The sequence below is a fragment of the Ranitomeya imitator genome, chromosome 1 (assembly GCF_032444005.1).
Source record: "Ranitomeya imitator isolate aRanImi1 chromosome 1, aRanImi1.pri, whole genome shotgun sequence".
Taxonomy (NCBI): domain Eukaryota; kingdom Metazoa; phylum Chordata; class Amphibia; order Anura; family Dendrobatidae; genus Ranitomeya; species Ranitomeya imitator.
Window position 1 is genome coordinate 13956597 of NC_091282.1, and position 20709 is coordinate 13977305.

The window sequence follows — 20709 nt, forward strand, 5'->3', positions numbered from 1 at the left end:
GTCAACTATGTAATTCCTTTATGATTTTTATGATTTGATTTAAGTTGTGCTGCTGTGATACCATAATTTCCCACGGGATCAATAAAGTGTATCGTATCGTATCTGTGTGTCGTCAGCATAGAGGTGATACTGAAAGCCGTGAGATTCTATGAGCTGTCCCAGGCCAAAGGTGTAAATGGAGAAGAGCAGGGGCCCTAGGACTGAACCTTGTGGGACTCTGACAGATAGGGGGCGAGGACTCCGACAGATAGGGGGCGAGGTGAGGAGGTGGTGTGTGAATGGGAGACGCTGAATGTCCGGTCTGTTAGGTATGATGAGATCCAGGATAGGGCCAAGTCTGTGATGTCAAGGGATGAGAGGGTCTGTAGTAATAGGGAATGGTCCACTGTGTCAAAGGCAGCCGACAGGTCCAGGAGGAGGAGGACAGAGTAGTGTCGCTTGCTCTTGGCGGTTAATAGGTCATTGCATTAAAATGCAATAACAGCGATCAAAATAACGTATCTGTTGCAATATGGTATCATAAAAACGTCATCTCGGCACACAAAAAATAACACCTCACCCGACCCCAGATCACGAAAATGGAGACGCTACAGGTATCAGAAAATGGCGCAATTTATTTTTTTTAGCAAAGTTTGGAATTTTTTTCACCACTTAGATAAAAAAATAACCTAGACATGTTTGGTGTCTATGAACTCGTAATGACCTGGAGAATCACAATGGCGGCTCAGTTTTAGCATTTAGGGAATCTAGTAAAAAAAGTCCAACAAAAAACCAGTGTGGGATTGCATTTTTTTTTTTTGCAATTTCATTCACTTGGAAATTTTTCCCATTTTCTAGTACAGAACATGGTAAAACCAATGATGTCGTTCAAAAGTACAGATAGTCCCGCAAAAAATAAGCCCTCACATGGCCAAATTGACGGAGAAATAATAGTTATGGAGGGGAGCGAAAAACGAACACGGAAAACCGGAAGACGCTCCGTCACTAAGGGGTTAACATCCCCAACACTGAGGAGCCGCAGTCACAGGGGGCAGGAGCCTCCACAGGAACAGCTCTGATCTCACCCCACACTCTCCTCTCACAGATTTACCACAAACCCTCCTGTAATCTCACCGGAATGGCGGGAAATCTGCTGCTGGCTGACACCAGAGAACACGAGCTGCACACAACCAGGACGGAGCTGCTGCACTGAGAGCTGAAGGACCTGTGGTGACGTCACCGTCATGTGATCAGGGGGCGGGGCTCGGGAGGGAAGTGGTGAAGGACCTGTGGTGACGTCACCGTCATGTGATCAGGGGGCGGGGCTCAAGAGAGAAGAGGTGAATGACCTGTGGTGACGTCACCGTCATGTGATCAGGGGGCGGGGCTCAGGAGCTGTGGTGACTGGGTTGTGTGCAGCTCGTGTTCTCTGGTGTCAGCCAGCAGCAGATTTCCCGCCATTCCGGTGAGATTACAGGAGGGTTTGTGGTAAATCTGTGAGAGGAGAGTGTGGGGTGAGATCAGAGCTGTTCCTGTGGAGGCTCCTGCTCCCTGTGACTGCGGCTCCTCAGTGTTGGGGACGGGCAGCATTGTATGGGGGGTGTGCAGCGTCTGCTCCTCATCTCATGGCCCCCGCTGGAGGTGTAGTTACCACGGTGACCGTCCTCTGCTGGAGGTGTAGTTACCACGGTGACCGTCCTCTGCTGGAGGTGTAGTTACCACGGTGACCGTCCTCTGCTGGCGGTGTAGTTACCACGGTGACCGTCCTCTGCTGGGAGTGTAGTTACCACGGTGACCGTCCTCTGCTGGCGGTGTAGTTACCACGGTGACCGTCCTCCTCCTACGCGGCTGATAATGAGCGGTCAGATCGGCGGAGGAGGCCGCGGTGGAGTTTTGTGGCTTTTCCTCCAGATTCCTCCTGATAAATGTTGATATTTGGCAGAATTTAGTGATTGTCGTTCTCTCGTCCCCGGTGATTTCCATCTTCTCCTTCATCATGAAGACGCCGGCAGGACGAGATCCCTCCAGCTGATCTAGTGCTCCTCCTCCTGAATGACCCCGAGGATGGACGAGGACGGGGATGAGACCACCAGAAGATTATTCCACTTCGCCCTGGAGATCATCTCCCTGCTGAGCGGAGAGGTAACTCCTCTACATTTCTATCAGCTTTATTGTGTTCTGTGACAAGTCCGACATCCAGAATAGAGAGAAGGATTCTTTACTGTAAGAGCAGTGATTGTGTGGAGCTCTCTGCCCGGAGGAGTTGTCATGGGGATTCCCTATAAGAGCTGTAGAGGGGCCGGGATGTCTGTCCGGAGGGGAATAATATTCCCGGTTATGGCCCCAGATTACTGGAGACGGTTATTGATCCCGGGATTTCTACTGATTGTCAGATCTGGAGTCGGGAAGGAATCTTCTCCCTAAGTGTCTCTCTCCATACACAGGATTACACAATAGTGAGGAAGACACCGGGGGACGGTGTGACTCCCATCATCCATCTCCAGGAGTCAGGAGGGCGGAGCCCGAGCCCCATCACAGAGCCTCCCCCGCACTCCCTGCTACATGAGAGGAACAAGAAGATCCTGGAGCTCAGCAACAAGATGATTGAGCTGCTGAGCGGAGAGGTGACTGCTGGGAGATTATACAGGACTGGAGGATTCTGGGTGATGAGCGGAGAGGTGACTGCTGGGAGATTATACAGGACTGGAGGATTCTGGGTGATGAGCGGAGAGGTGACTGCTGGGAGATTATACAGGACTGGAGGATTCTGGGTGATGAGCGGAGAGGTGACTGCTGGGACATTATACAGGACTGGAGGATTCTGGGTGATGAGCGGAGAGGTGACTGCTGGGAGATTATACAGGACTGGAGGATTCTGGGTGATGAGCGGAGAGGTGACTGCTGGGAGATTATACAGGACTGGAGGATTCTGGGTGATGAGCGGAGAGGTGACTGCTGGGAGATTATACAGGACTGGAGGATTCTGGGTGATGAGCGGAGAGGTGACTGCTGGGAGATTATACAGGACTGGAGGATTCTGGGTGATGAGCGGAGAGGTGACTGCTGGGAGATTATACAGGACTGGAGGATTCTGGGTGATGAGCGGAGAGGTGACTGCTGGGACATTATACAGCACTGGAGGATTCTGGGTGATGAGCGGAGAGGGGACTGCTGGGACATTATACAGCACTGGAGGATTCTGGGTGATGAGCGGAGAGGTGACTGCTGGGACATTATACAGCACTGGAGGATTCTGGGTGATGAGCGGAGAGGTGACTGCTGGGACATTATACAGGACTGGAGGATTCTGGGGGATGAGCGGAGAGGTGACTGCTGGGACATTATACAGGACTGGAGGATTCTGGGTGATGAGCGGAGAGGTGACTGCTGGGACATTATACAGCACTGGAGGATTCTGGGTGATGAGCGGAGAGGAGACTGCTGGGACATTATACAGCACTGGAGGATTCTGGGTGATGAGCGGAGAGGTGACTGCTGGGACATTATACAGGACTGGAGGATTCTGGGTGATGAGCGGACAGGTGACTTCTGGGACATTATACAGGACTGGAGGATTCTGGGTGATGAGCGGAGAGGTGACTGCTGGGACATTATACAGGACTGGAGGATTCTGGGTGATGAGCGGAGAGGTGACTGCTGGGACATTATACAGCACTGGAGGATTCTGGGTGATGAGCGGAGAGGTGACTGCTGGGACATTATACAGGACTGGAGGATTCTGGGTGGTGAGCGGAGAGGTGACTGCTGGGACATTATACAGGACTGGAGGATTCTGGGTGGTGAGCGGAGAGGTGACTGCTGGGACATTATACAGGACTGGAGGATTCTGGGTGATGAGCGGACAGGTGACTGCTGGGACATTATACAGGACTGGAGGATTCTGGGTGATGAGCGGACAGGTGACTTCTGGGACATTATACAGGACTGGAGGATTCTGGGTGATGAGCGGAGAGGTGACTGCTGGGACATTATACAGGACTGGAGGATTCTGGGTGGTGAGCGGAGAGGTGACTGCTGGGACATTATACAGGACTGGAGGATTCTGGGTGGTGAGCGGAGAGGTGACTGCTGGGACATTATACAGGACTGGAGGATTCTGGGTGATGAGCGGAGAGGTGACTGCTGGGACATTATACAGCACTGGAGGATTCTGGGTGATGAGCGGAGAAGTGACTGCTGGGACATTATACAGCACTGGAGGATTCTGGGTGATGAGCGGAGAGGTGACTGCTGGGACATTATACAGGACTGGAGGATTCTGGGTGATGAGCGGAGAGGTGACTGCTGGGACATTATACAGCACTGGAGGATTCTGGGTGATGAGCGGAGAGGTGACTGCTGGGACATTATACAGCACTGGAGGATTATGGGTGATGAGCGGAGAGGTGACTGCTGGGACATTATACAGCACTGGAGGATTCTGGGTGATGAGCGGAGAGGTGACTGCTGGGACATTATACAGCACTGGAGGATTCTGGATGATGAGCGGAGAGGTGACTGCTGGGACATTATACAGGACTGGAGGATTCTGGGTAATGAGCGGAGAGGTGACTGCTGGGACATTATACAGGACTGGAGGATTCTGGGTAATGAGCGGAGAGGTGACTGCTGGGACATTATACAGCACTGGAGGATTCTGGGTAATGAGCGGAGAGGTGACTGCTGGGACATTATACAGCACTGGAGGATTCTGGGTAATGAGCGGAGAGGTGACTGCTGGGACATTATACAGCACTGGAGGATTCTGGGTGATGAGCGGAGAGGTGACTGCTGGGACATTATACAGCACTGGAGGATTCTGGGTAATGAGCGGAGAGGTGACTGCTGGGACATTATACAGCACTGGAGGATTCTGGGTGATCAGCGGAGAGGTGACTGCTGGGACATTATACAGCACTGGAGGATTCTGGATGATGAGCGGAGAGGTGACTGCTGGGAGATTATACAGGACTGAAGGATTCTGGGTGATGAGCGGAGAGGTGACTGCTGGGAGATTATACAGGACTGAAGGATTCTGGGTGATGAGCGGAGAGGTGACTGCTGGGACATCATACAGCACTGGAGGATTCTGGGTGATGAGTGGAGAGGTGACTGCTGGGACATTATACAGCACTGGAGGATTCTGGGTGATGAGGGGAGAGGTGACTGCTGGGACATTATACAGCACTGGAGGATTCTGGGAGATGAGCGGAGAGGTGACTGCTGGGACATTATACAGCACTGGAGGATTCTGGGTGATGAGTGGAGAGGTGACTGCTGGGACATTATACAGGACTGGAGGATTCTGGGTGATGAGCGGAGAGGTGACTGCTGGGACATTATACAGGACTGGAGGATTCTGGGTGGTGAGCGGAGAGGTGACTGCTGGGACATTATACAGGACTGGAGGATTCTGGGTGATGAGCGGAGAGGTGACTGCTGGGACATTATACAGGACTGGAGGATTCTGGGTGATGAGCGGAGAGGTGACTGCTGGGACATTATACAGCACTGGAGGATTCTGGGTGATGAGCGGAGAAGTGACTGCTGGGACATTATACAGCACTGGAGGATTCTGGGTGATGAGCGGAGAGGTGACTGCTGGGACATTATACAGGACTGGAGGATTCTGGGTGATGAGCGGAGAGGTGACTGCTGGGACATTATACAGCACTGGAGGATTCTGGGTGATGAGCGGAGAGGTGACTGCTGGGACATTATACAGCACTGGAGGATTATGGGTGATGAGCGGAGAGGTGACTGCTGGGACATTATACAGCACTGGAGGATTCTGGGTGATGAGCGGAGAGGTGACTGCTGGGACATTATACAGCACTGGAGGATTCTGGATGATGAGCGGAGAGGTGACTGCTGGGACATTATACAGGACTGGAGGATTCTGGGTAATGAGCGGAGAGGTGACTGCTGGGACATTATACAGCACTGGAGGATTCTGGGTAATGAGCGGAGAGGTGACTGCTGGGACATTATACAGCACTGGAGGATTCTGGGTAATGAGCGGAGAGGTGACTGCTGGGACATTATACAGCACTGGAGGATTCTGGGTGATGAGCGGAGAGGTGACTGCTGGGACATTATACAGCACTGGAGGATTCTGGGTAATGAGCGGAGAGGTGACTGCTGGGACATTATACAGCACTGGAGGATTCTGGGTGATCAGCGGAGAGGTGACTGCTGGGACATTATACAGCACTGGAGGATTCTGGATGATGAGCGGAGAGGTGACTGCTGGGAGATTATACAGGACTGAAGGATTCTGGGTGATGAGCGGAGAGGTGACTGCTGGGAGATTATACAGGACTGAAGGATTCTGGGTGATGAGCGGAGAGGTGACTGCTGGGACATCATACAGCACTGGAGGATTCTGGGTGATGAGTGGAGAGGTGACTGCTGGGACATTATACAGCACTGGAGGATTCTGGGTGATGAGGGGAGAGGTGACTGCTGGGACATTATACAGCACTGGAGGATTCTGGGAGATGAGCGGAGAGGTGACTGCTGGGACATTATACAGCACTGGAGGATTCTGGGTGATGAGTGGAGAGGTGACTGCTGGGACATTATACAGCACTGGAGGATTCTGGGTGATGAGTGGAGAGGTGACTGCTGGGACATTATACAGCACTGGAGGATTCTGGGTGATGAGTGGAGAGGTGACTGCTGGGACATTATACAGCACTGGAGGATTCTGGGTGATGAGCGGAGAGGTGACTGCTGGGACATTATACAGCACTGGAGGATTCTGGGTGATGAGTGGAGAGGTGACTGCTGGGACATTATACAGGACTGGAGGATTCTGGGTGATGAGAGGAGAGGTGACTGCTGGGACATTATACAGGACTGAAGGATTCTGGGTGATGAGCGGAGAGGTGACTGCTGGGAGATTATACAGGACTGAAGGATTCTGGGTGATGAGCGGAGAGGTGACTGCTGGGAGATTATACAGGACTGGAGGATTCTGGGTGATGAGCGGAGAGGTGACTGCTGGGAGATTATACAGGACTGAAGGATTCTGGGTGATGAGCGGAGAGGTGACTGCTGGGACATTATACAGCACTGGAGGATTCTGGGTGATGAGCGGAGAGGTGACTGCTGGGACATTATACAGCACTGGAGGATTCTGGGTGATGAGTGGAGAGGTGACTGCTGGGACATTATACAGCACTGGAGGATTCTGGGTGATGAGCGGAGAGGTGACTGCTGGGACATTATACAGGACTGGAGGATTCTGGGTGATGAGCGGAGAGGTGACTGCTGGGACATTATACAGGACTGGAGGATTCTGGGTGATGACCGGAGAGGTGACTGCTGGGACATTATACAGCACTGGAGGATTCTGGGTGATGAGGGGAGAGGTGACTGCTGGGACATTATACAGCACTGGAGGATTCTGGGTGATGAGCGGAGAGGTGACTGCTGGGACATTATACAGCACTGGAGGATTCTGGGTGATGACCGGAGAGGTGACTGCTGGGACATTATACAGCACTGGAGGATTCTGGGTGATGAGGGGAGAGGTGACTGCTGGGACATTATACAGCACTGGAGGATTCTGGGTGATGAGCGGAGAGGTGACTGCTGGGACATTATACAGCACTGGAGGATTCTGGGTGATGACGGTGTGGCTGTTGTCAGGTTCCTATAAGGTGTCAGGACGTCGCTGTCTATCTCTCCATGGAGGAGTGGGAGTATCTAGAAGGACACCAGGATCGGTACCAGGATGTGATGATGGAGGAGCTCCGGCCTCTGACACCACGAGGTGAGAGGAACCTTCCCCTGACATCAGATTGTCTCTTCAGCGTTGGTCGGTTGCTATTAGTGATGCAGACACAGATATTTCTGTTCTGTGGTCACCTACTACTACTCCCATCATCTCATCATCACATGACACAATCTATTCCATCACTGTGTGTCTCCACAGATGGATCCAGGAGGAGAAATCCACCAGAGAGATGTCCCCGTCCTCTGTGTCCCCAGGACTGTCTGGAGGAGAATCACAACATCCCGGAGGATCATCAGGTAGACGGTGCTGAGCCCTGTACACGATCTGTATATGGGGGGATATTTCTGATCGAGGTCATAGAGGTCACAGATTTTGGTGGTTTCTTGTATTCTTTTTTATTATTATTATTATTATTATTATTTATTTCTATAGCACCATTGATTCCATGGTCTGTACATGAGACGAGGTTACATACAAGTTACAGACATCACTTACAGTAAACTAACAATCACAGACTAATACAGAGGGGCGAGGACCCTGCCCTTGCGGGCTTACATTCTACAGGATGGTGGGGATGGAGACAGTAGGTTGAGGGTTGCAGGAGCTCCGGTGTTGGTGAGGCGGTAGCTCCAGTGTTGGTGAGGCGGTAGCTCCGGTGTTGGTGAGGCGGTAGCTCTGGTGTTGGTGAGGCGGTAGCTCCAGTGTTGGTGAGGCGGTAGCTCCGGTGTTGGTGAGGCGGTAGCTCCGGTGTTGGTGAGGCGGTAGCTCCGGTGTTGGTGAGGCGGTAGCTCCGGTGTTGGTGAGGCGGTAGCTCTGGTGTTGGTGAGGCGGTAGCTCTGGTGTTGGTGAGGCGGTAGCTCCGGTGTTGGTGAGGCGGCAGCTCCGGTGTTGGTGAGGCGGCAGCTCCGGTGTTGGTGAGGCGGCAGCTCCGGTGTTGGTGAGGCGGTAGCTCCGGTGTTGGTGAGGCGGTAGCTCCGGTGTTGGTGAGGCGGTAGCTCCAGTGTTGGTGAGGCGGTAGCTCCGGTGTTGGTGAGGCGGTAGCTCCGGTGGTGGTGAGGCGGTAGCTCCGGTGGTGATGAGGTGGCAGTGGGGTCAGGGCAGGCTGTAGGCTTTCCTGAAGAGATGGGTTTTCAGGTTCCATCTGAAGGATCCGATTGTGGTTGATAGTCGGACGTGTTGGGGCAGAGAATTCCAGAGGATGGGGGATATTCCGGAGAAGTCTTGGAGGCGGTTGGGTGAGGAGCGAATAAGCGTGGAGGAGAGAAGGAGGTCTTGGGAGGACCGGAGATTACGTGAGGGAAGATATCGAGAGATTAGTTCAGAGATATATGGAGGAGACAGGTTGTGGATGGCTTTGTAGGTCAGTATTAGTCATTTGAACTGGATACGCTGAGGGAATGGGAGCCAGTGAAGAGATTTGCAGAGGGGGGAAGCGGAGGAGTAGCGAGGAGAGAGATGAATTAGTCGGGCAGCAGAGTTAAGGATGGACTGGAGAGGTGCAAGGGTGTTAGCAGGGAGGCCGCAGAAAAGGATGTTGCAGTAGTCAAGGCGGGAGATGATGAGGGCATGCACAAGCATTTTAGTAGATTGAGGGTTGAGGAAAGGACGGATTCTGGAGATATTTTTGAGCTGGAGGCGACAGGAGGTGGAAAGAGTTTGGATGTGCGGTTTGAAGGACAGGGCAGAGTCATGGGTTACGCCGAGGCAGCGGACTTCCGGTACGGGGGAAAGCATGATGTCATTGATTGCGATAGATTGTTCAGGTAAGGAAGATCTATGAGATGGAGGAAAGAAGATGAGTTCAGATTTGTCCACAGTTTGAGGAAGCGAGAGGAGAAGAAGGAGGATATGGCTGATAGACACTCTGGGATTTTGGACAGCAGAGAGGTGACGTCTGGGCCAGGAAGGTGGATCTGAGAGTCATCAGCATAAAGGTGCTACTGGAATCCATGGGACTTTTTGAGTTGTCCTAGGCCAAGTGTATAGATTAAGAAGAGTAAAGGTACCGTCACACTAAGCGACGATGCAGCGATACCGACAACGATGTTGATCGCTGCAGCGTCGCTGTTTGGTCGCTGGAGAGTTGTCACACAGACAGCTCTCCAGCGACCAACGATCCCGAAGTCCCCTGGTAACCAGGGTAAACATCGGGTTACTAAGCGCAGGGTCACACTTACCCTGGTTACCAGCGTAAACGTAGAAAAAAAAAAAACACTACATACTTACATTCCGTGTCTGTCCCCCGGCGCTGTGCTTCTCTGCACTGACAGCGCCAGCCGGAAAGCAAAGCGGTGACATCACCGCTGTGCTCTGCTTTCCGGCCGGCGCTTACACAGTCCAGAGAAGCACAGCGCCGGGGGACAGACATGGAATGTAAGTATGTAGTGTTTGTTTGTTTTTACGTTTACGCTGGTAACCAGGGTAAACATCGGGTTACTAAGCGCGGTCCTGCGCATAGTAACCCGATGTTTACCCTGGTTAACAGTGAAGACATCGCTGAATCGGCGACACACGCCGATTCAGCGATGTCTGCGGGAGTGCAGCGACGAAATAAAGTTCTGGACTTTCTGCGCCGACCAACGATGGCACCGCAGGATCCTGATCGCTGCTGCGTGTCAAACTGAACGATATCGCTAGCCAGGACGCTGCAACGTCACGGATCGCTAGCGATCTCGTTCAGTGTGACGGTACCTTAAGGGTCCTAGAACAGAGCCTTGGGGGACTCCCAACAGAGAGAGGGTGGGATGAGGAGGTAGTGTGGGAGTGGGAGACGCTGAATGTGCGGTTGGTAAGGTATGAGGAGATCCAGGATAGGGCGAGGTCTTTGATGCCAAAGGAGGAGAGGATCTGTAGTAGGAGGCAGTGGTCAACTGTGTCGAAAGCAGAGGACAGGTCTAGAAGGAGGAGTACAGAGTATTGTCCATTAGCTTTGGCTGTAAGTAGGTCGTTAGTGATTTTGGTCAGGGCTGTCTCAGTTGAGTGATGGGGATGGTAATCACATTGTAGATTGTCAAAGAGCAAGTTAGATGAGAGGTGGGAGGAAAGTTCAGCATGGACGTGCTGCTCCAGGAGTTCGGAAGCGAATGGGAGCAGTGATATTGGGCGATAGCTGGACATAGCAGTTGGATCGAGGGTTGGCTTTTTAAGGATAGGCGTGATTGTGGCATGTTTGAAAGCAGAAGGGAAGGTGCCAGAAGTTAGTGATGGGTTGAAGAGGTGGGTTAGGGATGGGATAAGAGTGGTGGTGAGGTTGTGGAGGAGGTGGGATGGGGTCGAGCGCACAGGTGGTGAGGTGCGATTTGGAGAGGAGACAATTAAGCCCCCCTTCAGTGATGTTGGATAGGGAGGTTATGGGGTTTGGAATTGGTCTGGTATACAACGGGGTTGTGGTGGTTGAACAATGAACAATTTGCCTTGTTTGGTCGATCTTATTTTTAAAGTGTGTGGCAAAGTCCTCAGCAGAGATGAGGGAGGTTGGAGGGAGCAGTAGGGGGTGGAGGATGGAGTTAAAGGTCTTGAATAATGGTTTGGGGTTGTAGGATAGGGAAGATACGAGGGTTGTGAAGTAGGCCTGCTTAGCGGAGGTGAGGGCAGATTTAAAAGCGAGTGTTGCCTGTTTGAATGCAGTGAAGTCTGTTATGATCCGGTGACCTTGGAGCAGCATGAGAACTTTCACTGGAGAAGGTGGCCACTATACTGACCGCAAATCCTGATCTTAACACCGCAACTAGAAGTAGCCGTGGAGTGTACCTAACAACCTAGACACCTCGTCACAGCCGGAGGACTAAATACCCCTAAAGATGGAAATAGGAATAGTATCTTGCCTCAGAGCAGTTCCCAAAGGATACGCAGCCCCCCACAAATATTGGCGGTGAGTCGGAGAGGAAAAAACATACACAGGCAGAAAAACAGGATTTAGCACAAGAGGCCACTCTAGCTAAAATAGGACAGGATAGGACAGAGTTCTGTGCGGTCAGTATTAAAACCCTTCAAAAATATCCACAGCAGAATATACAAAAACTTCCTACATCTAACTAAAGACGTAGGAGCATAAATCTGCAACTCCAGAGAATCCTACGTTCAGAGCAGGAATACAATCAAATACAAGCACACAGCCTGTGTGCCACACAAAAAGAAACAGACACTTATCTTTGCTGAAATGGCCGCAAAGCAGGAGAAGCCAGACAGAGATCCATCATATCCCAAAAAACATTGACAACTGGCAAGGACTGCAAGCCTAAATACCCCAGTCAGAACTGCAATTAGCAGATACACCTGTTCAAGACTGCAGCCCAGGAACACTTGCATTACCATCTGCTACCACCAGAGGGAGCTCAAAAGCAGAATTCACAACAGAAGTCATCTTGCCAATTTGTTTTCTTCAAATGCCGCTCTGCAACCCTGGACCCTTGCTGGAGCTTTTTAGTGGTGTTATTGTGCCAGGATTGTCTATTGATACGTCGCACTCTGCCATGAACGTGAGGGGCAACCGTGTCAATAGCTGATGCAAGAGTGTCATTGTAGAAAGCAGCGGCACTGTCTGTGTCGTGGAGTGAGGATATGGATGCCAGTGGTAGGATAGAGTCAGAGAGTGTGTGGGTATCTAGGTGTGCAAGGTTTCTGCGGGGGTGCACATGTTGCTGGACATGGGTGACCGGTGAGGAGGACAGGGATGTGAAGGTAAGCAGATGGTGGTTGGATAGAGGGAGAGGGGAGGTGGTGAAGTTAAATAAAGAGCAGAGACGGGTGAATACCAGGTATAGGGTATGTCCGTCTGTGTGGGTGGCTGAAGAGGACCACTAAGTCCAAAAGATGAAGTAAGGGACAGGAGTTTGGAGGCTGTTGACTGAAGGCCATCAGTGGGGATGTTGAAGTCACCCATCATGATAGTGGGAATATCAGTGGAAAGAAAGTGAAGAAGCCAGGTCGAGAATTGGTCAATAAAGGCAGTGGCCGGGCCTGGAGGTCGGTATATGACGGTCACTTGGAGGTTGGAGGGAGAGTAGATGCGGACAGAGTGGACTTCAAAAGCGGGGAGGATAAGGGAGGGTAGAGGTGGGATTATGTTAAAGGTGTAGTTTGAAGAAAGGAGAAGAGCCACTCCTCCACCATGTCTGTTGCTAGGACGAGGGGTGTGGGTGAAGTGGAGGCCGCCATAAGACATCGCAGCAGGGGAGGCAGTGTCAGAGGGTGTCAGCCATGTTTCTGTGAGGCCGAGGAAGGCAAGATTGCGGGAGAGAAAAAGGTCGTGAATCACATGAAGCTTATTGCAGATTGAGCGGGCATTCCAGAGTGCTGCAGAGAGAGGGAGCAGGGGGGTGGGCATCAGGGGCACGGGTTTTATGTTGGAAAGATTGCGGTATTTCGTTTTAGATAGGGAGCGATAGGAGGGGGTAGTAATGGGAGGTATGAGCTGTGGGGGAGATAAATCGCCAGCAGTGAGGAGAAGCAGAGAGAGGGAGAGCAGGTGGGAGAAGGAGAGTGGGCGGCTTGTTTTATGTTTTATTAGGAGAGATCTGAGGTTGAGGAGCAGGTCAGCAGAGGAGGTCAGGTTGGGAGGAATGAAGGAAGAGGAGATGAATATTTGGTTAGAGGGTGCTGGGGTTTGTGGATAGCAAAGGAGAGACAGAATTAGTGGAGCAAATACTGTAAGGGCGTATGTAAACATGGTGAAAGAGTAAGATGGGTTAATAGCAAAGCTAGATCCAAGTAATAAGAAGTGCTTACTCAGCAGACTTACCCAAAGAGAGATACATAGAGTGGGGTCCTGACTCCTGCCGTTGAAATAACTGCGGCGTCTCGATGCTTAGCTGCCGTGATGCTCATCTGCAGGGATGCGCGTGCCTGACCCCACACGCGTGCACCCCTTAAGATGCTACTAAATGTATTGTGCTGATTGTTACATCTGATATATCAGGAGGAAGATCCGACTAAGAATAAAGTGAAGGAAGAGACAGAAGAAGAAGCGATGACGAGGAGGGATCAGCCGTGTGTGAGTGACGGGAAGGAGGAGATTCCGGGAGATGTTTCCACAGGTAAGTAATAATGTCCGGCACGTGATGATGATGACTGACATGTGATACCGTAGTAAAATCTCTGACATGGATGGAAACGGAGTTCAAGTGACATGGGAACATCATGGGGAAGACGCCTGGACACATCTCTGACTCCCAGGTCACTACTGCGAACAATGTTGTCAGAGTATTGCAGAACTTTTATTGACGGACAATAAAAGATACAAAACCAAAGATAAAATGGAATTTACAGGAGTAAAAGGTTAGGAAACATCCTTTCCTGTATGACTTGTTTATATGGCAAAAGTAATGGGAGAGAAGAAAACCCTCCTCCACCTCTTAGGCTGTGTTCACACTGTTTTTATTGCATTTTTGCGCTTTTTAATGGTGAAAAAACACTGTAAAATCACAAAGTATTGACATCCTACTTCTTTAAAAAATGCAGCAGTTTTCCATTTGTCAAGAAAAAAAAAAGGAATCGTGTGCATGAGATTTCTGAATTTTTGGGACTCGTAGACTGCTGAAGCCTATGCACTAAGTGCAAGACCTATCAAAAATGAGAAGGAGGGAATGCAATACCCCCTGGAATATACGTAGAATAGGGCCTCAGAGAACATTTCATTTAGAAGGAGTGGGACTTCTGAGGCCAAGAACAAGGAGTCCCAGATCCAGGGGCACGGGATACAACTAGCACAACAAGGACCTTCAGGCATCGGACTCCAGCTAAGGTGGGCGCCAGTTCCTCCTGTGCCGGCTCAGAGCCTCAGGCAGCCCACAAGGCTTCACATAGATCAAAACTGGGGGCTCAAAACATCTTTTTATCTCCTTGGAGACCTTTGCCAATGAATATTCATGTGGGGGAACGTTCTCCAACCCATCCTGGGGACAGAACACCACCAGTCCTTTGTCCATTTATTCACACAGGAGTTACATTTGGGTCTTTCTCCCATTGTATGATGGCATCTTTATGTTTATTTTACACAGAGTTGACTCAGATCTAAGGCTTGCAGGCCGCAGTCACTTCTCCCTCCCTGCTGAAGGTTATTCCGGGGGTTTTATTCCTGCCGGGGTCATGATAACTAATAGGCACATCTGTATTCCCATGCATCTTTTCCACCCTAAAATGAGGATACAGTTCATGGGTTTTTTATTTTTCTTGTTCTCCTCCTCCTACACCATATCAACAGGGTTATCATGCGGCCCTCGCAACAAATTTTTTTGAGGACCCCCAATTACACATTTTGAAGGGCTATCAGGCAGCAGGCACTCATAATTTTGTGAGTACCATCAGGTGGCCCTCAGTCATACATTTTGGAGAGTCAGCAGGTGTCTCTAACGTTAAATTCATTTTCAGGGCTACATATTTTATTTTACAAAATTAACACCGTGCAGTTTGCAGGCGGGAGCACAACAAACATGCTCATCCATGAGTCCCAGGAGACAAGTGATCCCACACTTGGACACTCTGAGGAGCGAGTCTTTACATTTCCATTTATTGATTCTGGCCTCCCGCCCTGCACATTTCAAGAGGGACATGAGATCGTATGTATTCATGCCAAAATATTTGAGCGGTGACGGTCAGAAGAAAACTACGGTGGGGAACCGCAATTAGATTCTCAAGTGGACGATGATGATGAGACACAGTTGCCAACAAGTGATGTTAAGTCAACAAGTCGGGAGGCGGACCAGAGTGCGGAAGTGAAAGACGATTCTGTGCACGGTGAAGTCACTGATCCAACCTGGCGAGGTGCCATGCAGAGCGAGGACAGCAGTGCGGAGGTGGCGGAAGCAGCAGGACCACAACAGGCAGGAAGAGGCAGTGGGGTGAGCAGAGGGAGAAGGCGTCACCACTAACCAAACACCATGAAGACAAAGTCTCCAAACAAGTCAGGGACAAAGTGCAAGTCAGGATTAAGTTATAAGAAGAAATCCCCCAATCTCTGATGATCCCCCGAAGCACCATCAAATCCATTATCATCAAATAGAAAGAATGTTACCACAACAAACCTGCCACACGTCAAAACTCTCAGCCTGTGCTAGGAAGGCATTAATCAGAGAGGCAGCACAGAGACCAAAGGTAACCCTGAAGGAGCTGCAGAGTTCCCAGGCAGAGACTGAAGAAGTATCTGTCCATACGACCACAATAAGCCACACACTCCACAGAGGTGGCCTTTATGGAAGAGTGGGTAGAAAAAAGCCTTTACTTATACAAAAAAATTGTAAGGCTCGTTTTGAGTTTCCCTAAAGATGTGTGAGAGACTTCCCAATTGTATGGAGGAAGGTGTCAGAGACCAAAATTGAACTTTTTGGACACTAGGGAAAACCCTATGTCTGGTGTCAAAGCACCACAGCTCATCACCCCAAGAACGCCATACCCACAGTGAAATATAGTGGTGGCAGCATAATGCTGTGGGGATGATTTTTTGCAGCAGGGACAGGAAAAATGATCTGAGTCGAGGGGAAGATGAATGGTGCGAAATACAGGGATATAATTTAGCAAAACCTGTTACAGTCTGTCAGTGATTTGATGCTGGGATGAAGGTTCACCTTCCAACGAGATAATGACCCAAAACGTACTGCTAAAGCATCACTCCGGTGTTTTAAGGGGAAACATGTACATTTTCTGGAGTGGCCGAGTCAGTCCAGACCTTAATCCAAGGAGAATCTGTGGTCAGACTTGAAGATCGCTGTTCACCAGAGGAAACATCTAACCTGAAGGAGCTGGAGAAGTTTTGCCTTGAGAAATGGGCAAAAATCCCAGTGTTTATATCAAGGTGGGATGTTGAGATTTTTCTCTTAAAGCCTTTCACTCCTCGAGTCTATTTTCACCTTCATGATCAGGTTAAATTTTACAACTCTGACCAGTATCACTTTATTATTATTATTATTTATTATTATAGCGCCATTTATTCCATGGCACCTTACATGTGAGGAGGGGTATACATAATAAAGACAAGTACAATAATCTTGAACAATACAAGTCATAACTGGTACAGGAGAGAGGACCCTGCCCGCGAAGGCTCACAATCTACAAAGGGATGGGTGAGGATACAGTAGGTGAGGGTAGAGATGGTCGTGCAGCGGTTTGGTCGATCAGTGGTTACTGCAGGTTGTAGGCTTGTCGGAAGAGGTGGGTCTTCAGGCTCTTTTTGAAGGTTTCGATGGTAGGCGAGAATCTGATGTGTTGTGGTAGAGGGTTCCAGAGTAGGGGGGATGCACGAGAGAAATCTTGAATGCGATTGTGGGAAGAGGAGATAAGAGGGGAGTAGAGAAGGAGATCTTGTGAGGATCGGAGGTTGCGTGTAGGTAAGTACCGTGAGACGAGGTCGCAGATGTATGGAGGAGACAGGTTGTGGATGGCTTTGTACGTCATGGTTAGGGTTTTGTACTGGAGTCTCTGGGTAATGGGGAGCCAGTGAAGGGATTGACAGAGGGGAGAGGCCGGGGAATAGCGTGGGGACAGGTGGATTAGTCGGGCAGCAGAGATAAAATAGATTGGAGGGGTGCGAGAGTGTTAGAGGGGAGGCCACAGAGCAGGAGGTTACAGTAGTCAAGGCGGGAGATGATGAGGGCATGGACTAGGGTTTTTGCAGATTCTTGGTTGAAGAATGTACGGATTCGGGAAATATTTTTGAGTTGAAGTCGGCAGGAAGTGGAAAGGGCTTGGATATGTGGTTTGAAGGAGAGATCAGCGTCAAGGATTACACCGAGACAGCGCGCTTGTGGGACTGGGGAGAGTGGGCAGCCATTTACTGTAATGGATAGGTCTGTAGGGGGAATCAAGTGAGATGTGGGAAAGATGATGAATTCTGTTTTGTCCTTGTTAAGTTCTAGAAATCTAGTGGAGAAGAAGGATGAAATAGTGGATAGACTTTGAGGGATTCTGGTTAGTAGGGTGGTGATATCTGGTCCAGAGAGGTAGATCTGTGTGTCGTCAGCATAGAGGTGATACTTTATGGGATGTGGCCCCTAAACAAATGATTTTGTAAATTTTGTTGGAAAAATTAGGAATTGCTGATAAAATTTTAACCATTTCAATTTCCTAACAAAAAAAATATGTTTAAAAAAATAAAGTAAAGTAGATATATGGTAAATGTAACTTGTAGGCATAAAAATTCAAAGTTGCAACATTTTCAAATTTTTTTGTCAAATGATCGATATTTTCATAAGAAAACGTGAAAAATAATGGCCAAAATTGACCTCGAATATGAAGTACAACGTGTCACAATAAACAGTCTTTGAATCACTGGGATACCTTGAAGCGCTCCAGAGTTATCTCATTTGAAGTGACTTTGAGGGGCCCATGTGACAGAAAATACCAAAAAATGACACCATTTCAAATTCTTCACCCCTCAAAGTGCTCAAAACCATATACAAGGAGAAACATTTAGTAGCTTCATAAGAATTAAAGAAATGTGGAGGGAAAACATGAAGATTTTATTTTTCCCCACAAAAACATTGCTTTAGCCTAAAATTTTACAAAAATGGACCATACAATTTGTAGTGCAGTTTTTCCTGAGTACGTCGATACCCCACATGTGGTAGAAAACTACTGTTTGGGCGCACGGCAAGGCTTGGAAAGGAAGAAGCACCATTCGACTTAAGGAAATAAAAATTGGGTGTAATAGATGGCGGACCCCATGTCATGTTTGCAGGGCCCCTGATGTGCCTAAACAGTGAAGCAAACCACAAGTGACTCCATTTTGGAAACTACACCCCTCAAGGAATATATGTAGAAGTGTGGTATGCACCTTGAACTCCTAGTTCAGAAGTTTATAACATTCAGCCGTGAAAATATAAAAATAAATTACCACAAACTTGTTGATTTAGGTCCAAATTTTGAAATTTCGTAAGTAAAACAGGAGAAAGTGGACCCCAAAATTTGTTGTGCAATTTCTTCTGTATACCCGATATCTTTTATGTGGTGAAAAACTACTGTTTCCATGCACGGCAAGGCTCGGGAAGGAAGGAACGCCAACTGAATTCTGGAGTGCTATTTTGTCTGAGAGTGATTGGTGTGTCCCACAACTGTTGCTGAATATGGAAATACCTCATATACTGTATGGCTGTGCAGTACTTTTTAGCCATATGGTGAGATTACAGAGGGCTATTTGCCTTCTGGAGTGCAGATTTTCCTAGAATAGTTTGCGGACTCCATATACAGATTCCCCTCAAGTGACCCCATTTTGGAAATGACACCCCTTTGAGAATTCATCTACAGATGTAGTGTCTATTTTGACTCCATGGGCCTTTTACATAAACAGGCAGCAGTGGATGTTGTTGAGTGAAAATTGCAAACCGCTGTAGTAATGACCAATACGTTGTAGTGACCAGGACATTATGCCCAGACCGTGCACCCATAAATTAGGCAGGCTCTCATCGAAACAAAAATGCCAAACATGGGGGCACTAATTGTGGTTTAGGCACACTGGGGCTCAGAAGGGAGGGGGGCATTTGAATTTAGGAGTGCAGAATTTGCTGAATTTCTTTTTGGGGGCGAGAAGACAAAGTGCTTTTGCAGAACCTTTGTACTATCAGTAATGTGGAAGCCCCCTATATTTCTATTGAGAGATGACGGACCTGAGTGGATTGAGTAGAAGCTTTTGTTGTGCCCATTTTGATTAACATTTTGGATCTCATTTATCCTGCACTTCACACTGAGCACTTACTTCGGGTTTCCATCTAAATATCTGAGTGACATAATTCAGGTGACATGACGGACAGGTCCATTCGCTATAATGAGGCAGCAGAGTTACTCTGTCGAAAAAGACAGACACCGCCGGATCGTAAGCCACACGGTGTCCACACTGCCTCTATCTGCCTCATTATAGGGAATCTTCCGCCGGGGTTTCTGTCTGAATCGCATATTTCAGAGATTTACACAGAGGCCCTGGTGTAAGCGCTCAGTGCAGAGCTCAGGATAAATGTGAGCCGAGCCTTACTGCGATGTTTTTATGTTTGGCTTCTGTCACACACTAAAAGACGCTTTTTATTGCAAAATAAAGTTTTCACATCACCATATTTTGAGAGCTATAATTTTTCCATATTTCGGCCCATGGAGTCATGTGATGGCTTATTTTTTACAGGACGAGTTGACGTCGGCACATGACATTTTTTTTGTTCACTTTCTATTCCGATTTTTCGAAGGCAGAATGAACAAACACCAGCAACTCGGGAATCTTTTTAATGCCATTCACCGTGTGGTAAAATTGATAAAGCAGTTTTATTCTTCGGGTCAGTACGATTACAGCGATACCTCATTTATATAGTTTTTTTATTCTTGCGCTTTCACACAAGAAAAACTATTTAATAGAAAAAATAATTATTTTTGCATTGCTTTATTCTGAGAGCTGTAACTTTTTTATTTTTCTGCTGATGGAGCTGTATGGTGGCTTGTGTTTTTGCGGGGTTAACTAGTGGGATAGTTTTATAGGTCAGTTCATTCTGGATGCAGAATTACCAAATATGTGAACTTTATTTTTGTTTTTAAATAAATATACCTATTTTTTTTTTTCATTTTTTTTTTTTTTTTTTAAATCTCGTGGCGCTTTTATTACACAGATCGCTGGTATATTACGCTGACCAAAGCCTCTTATTCCATGCCCCTGGTGCCGTCACTGGCAGACCCTGAGGTTGTCATGTCAACCTTGGGTTGCCATGACGACCATCGGCGATTTGCAATGATGTCATGGTAGTGCCGATCGGAAGGAAAAGGAAGCCTCCTCCCTCTCCCAGCCTCCTAAATTTTGCTAACAATATTAATCGAGTTATCTAGGAGGTTGAACAGCCAGGGGCAGTGCGGGCACCGCTCATGACACTGATAGCCGGGTCTCTGCTATCCCATAAGCCGAGCTCCCAGCGGCGATTGCGAGGGTATAGCTCCTGTGCTGGCACGATGGCCAAGATGTATTTATACGTTAAAGGTAGTGAAGGGGTTAAAGAATGAAAGCACAGTTAACTCATCTATTAATA

General features: G+C 48.9%; 1 protein-coding gene across 2 annotated transcripts in view; it reads left to right on the forward strand.

Annotated features, from left to right (window-relative positions):
- Positions 1 to 1335: 1335 nt before the first annotated feature.
- Positions 1336 to 20709, forward strand: part of LOC138657418 (zinc finger protein 271-like) — a 46726-nt gene continuing 27352 nt past the window's right edge. The window contains exons 1-6 of one of the 2 annotated variants that reach the window (XM_069745198.1): positions 1352 to 1444; positions 1982 to 2121; positions 2424 to 2603; positions 7636 to 7759; positions 7922 to 8019; positions 13641 to 13758. In XM_069745198.1, coding sequence (XP_069601299.1) covers positions 2032 to 2121; positions 2424 to 2603; positions 7636 to 7759; positions 7922 to 8019; positions 13641 to 13758 — 610 coding nt within the window. In that variant the 5' untranslated portion in view covers positions 1352 to 1444; positions 1982 to 2031. Of the gene's footprint in view, positions 1445 to 1981; positions 2122 to 2423; positions 2604 to 7635; positions 7760 to 7921; positions 8020 to 13640; positions 13759 to 20709 lie in introns of both variants that reach the window. The other variant, XM_069745199.1, reaches the window with a different exon arrangement.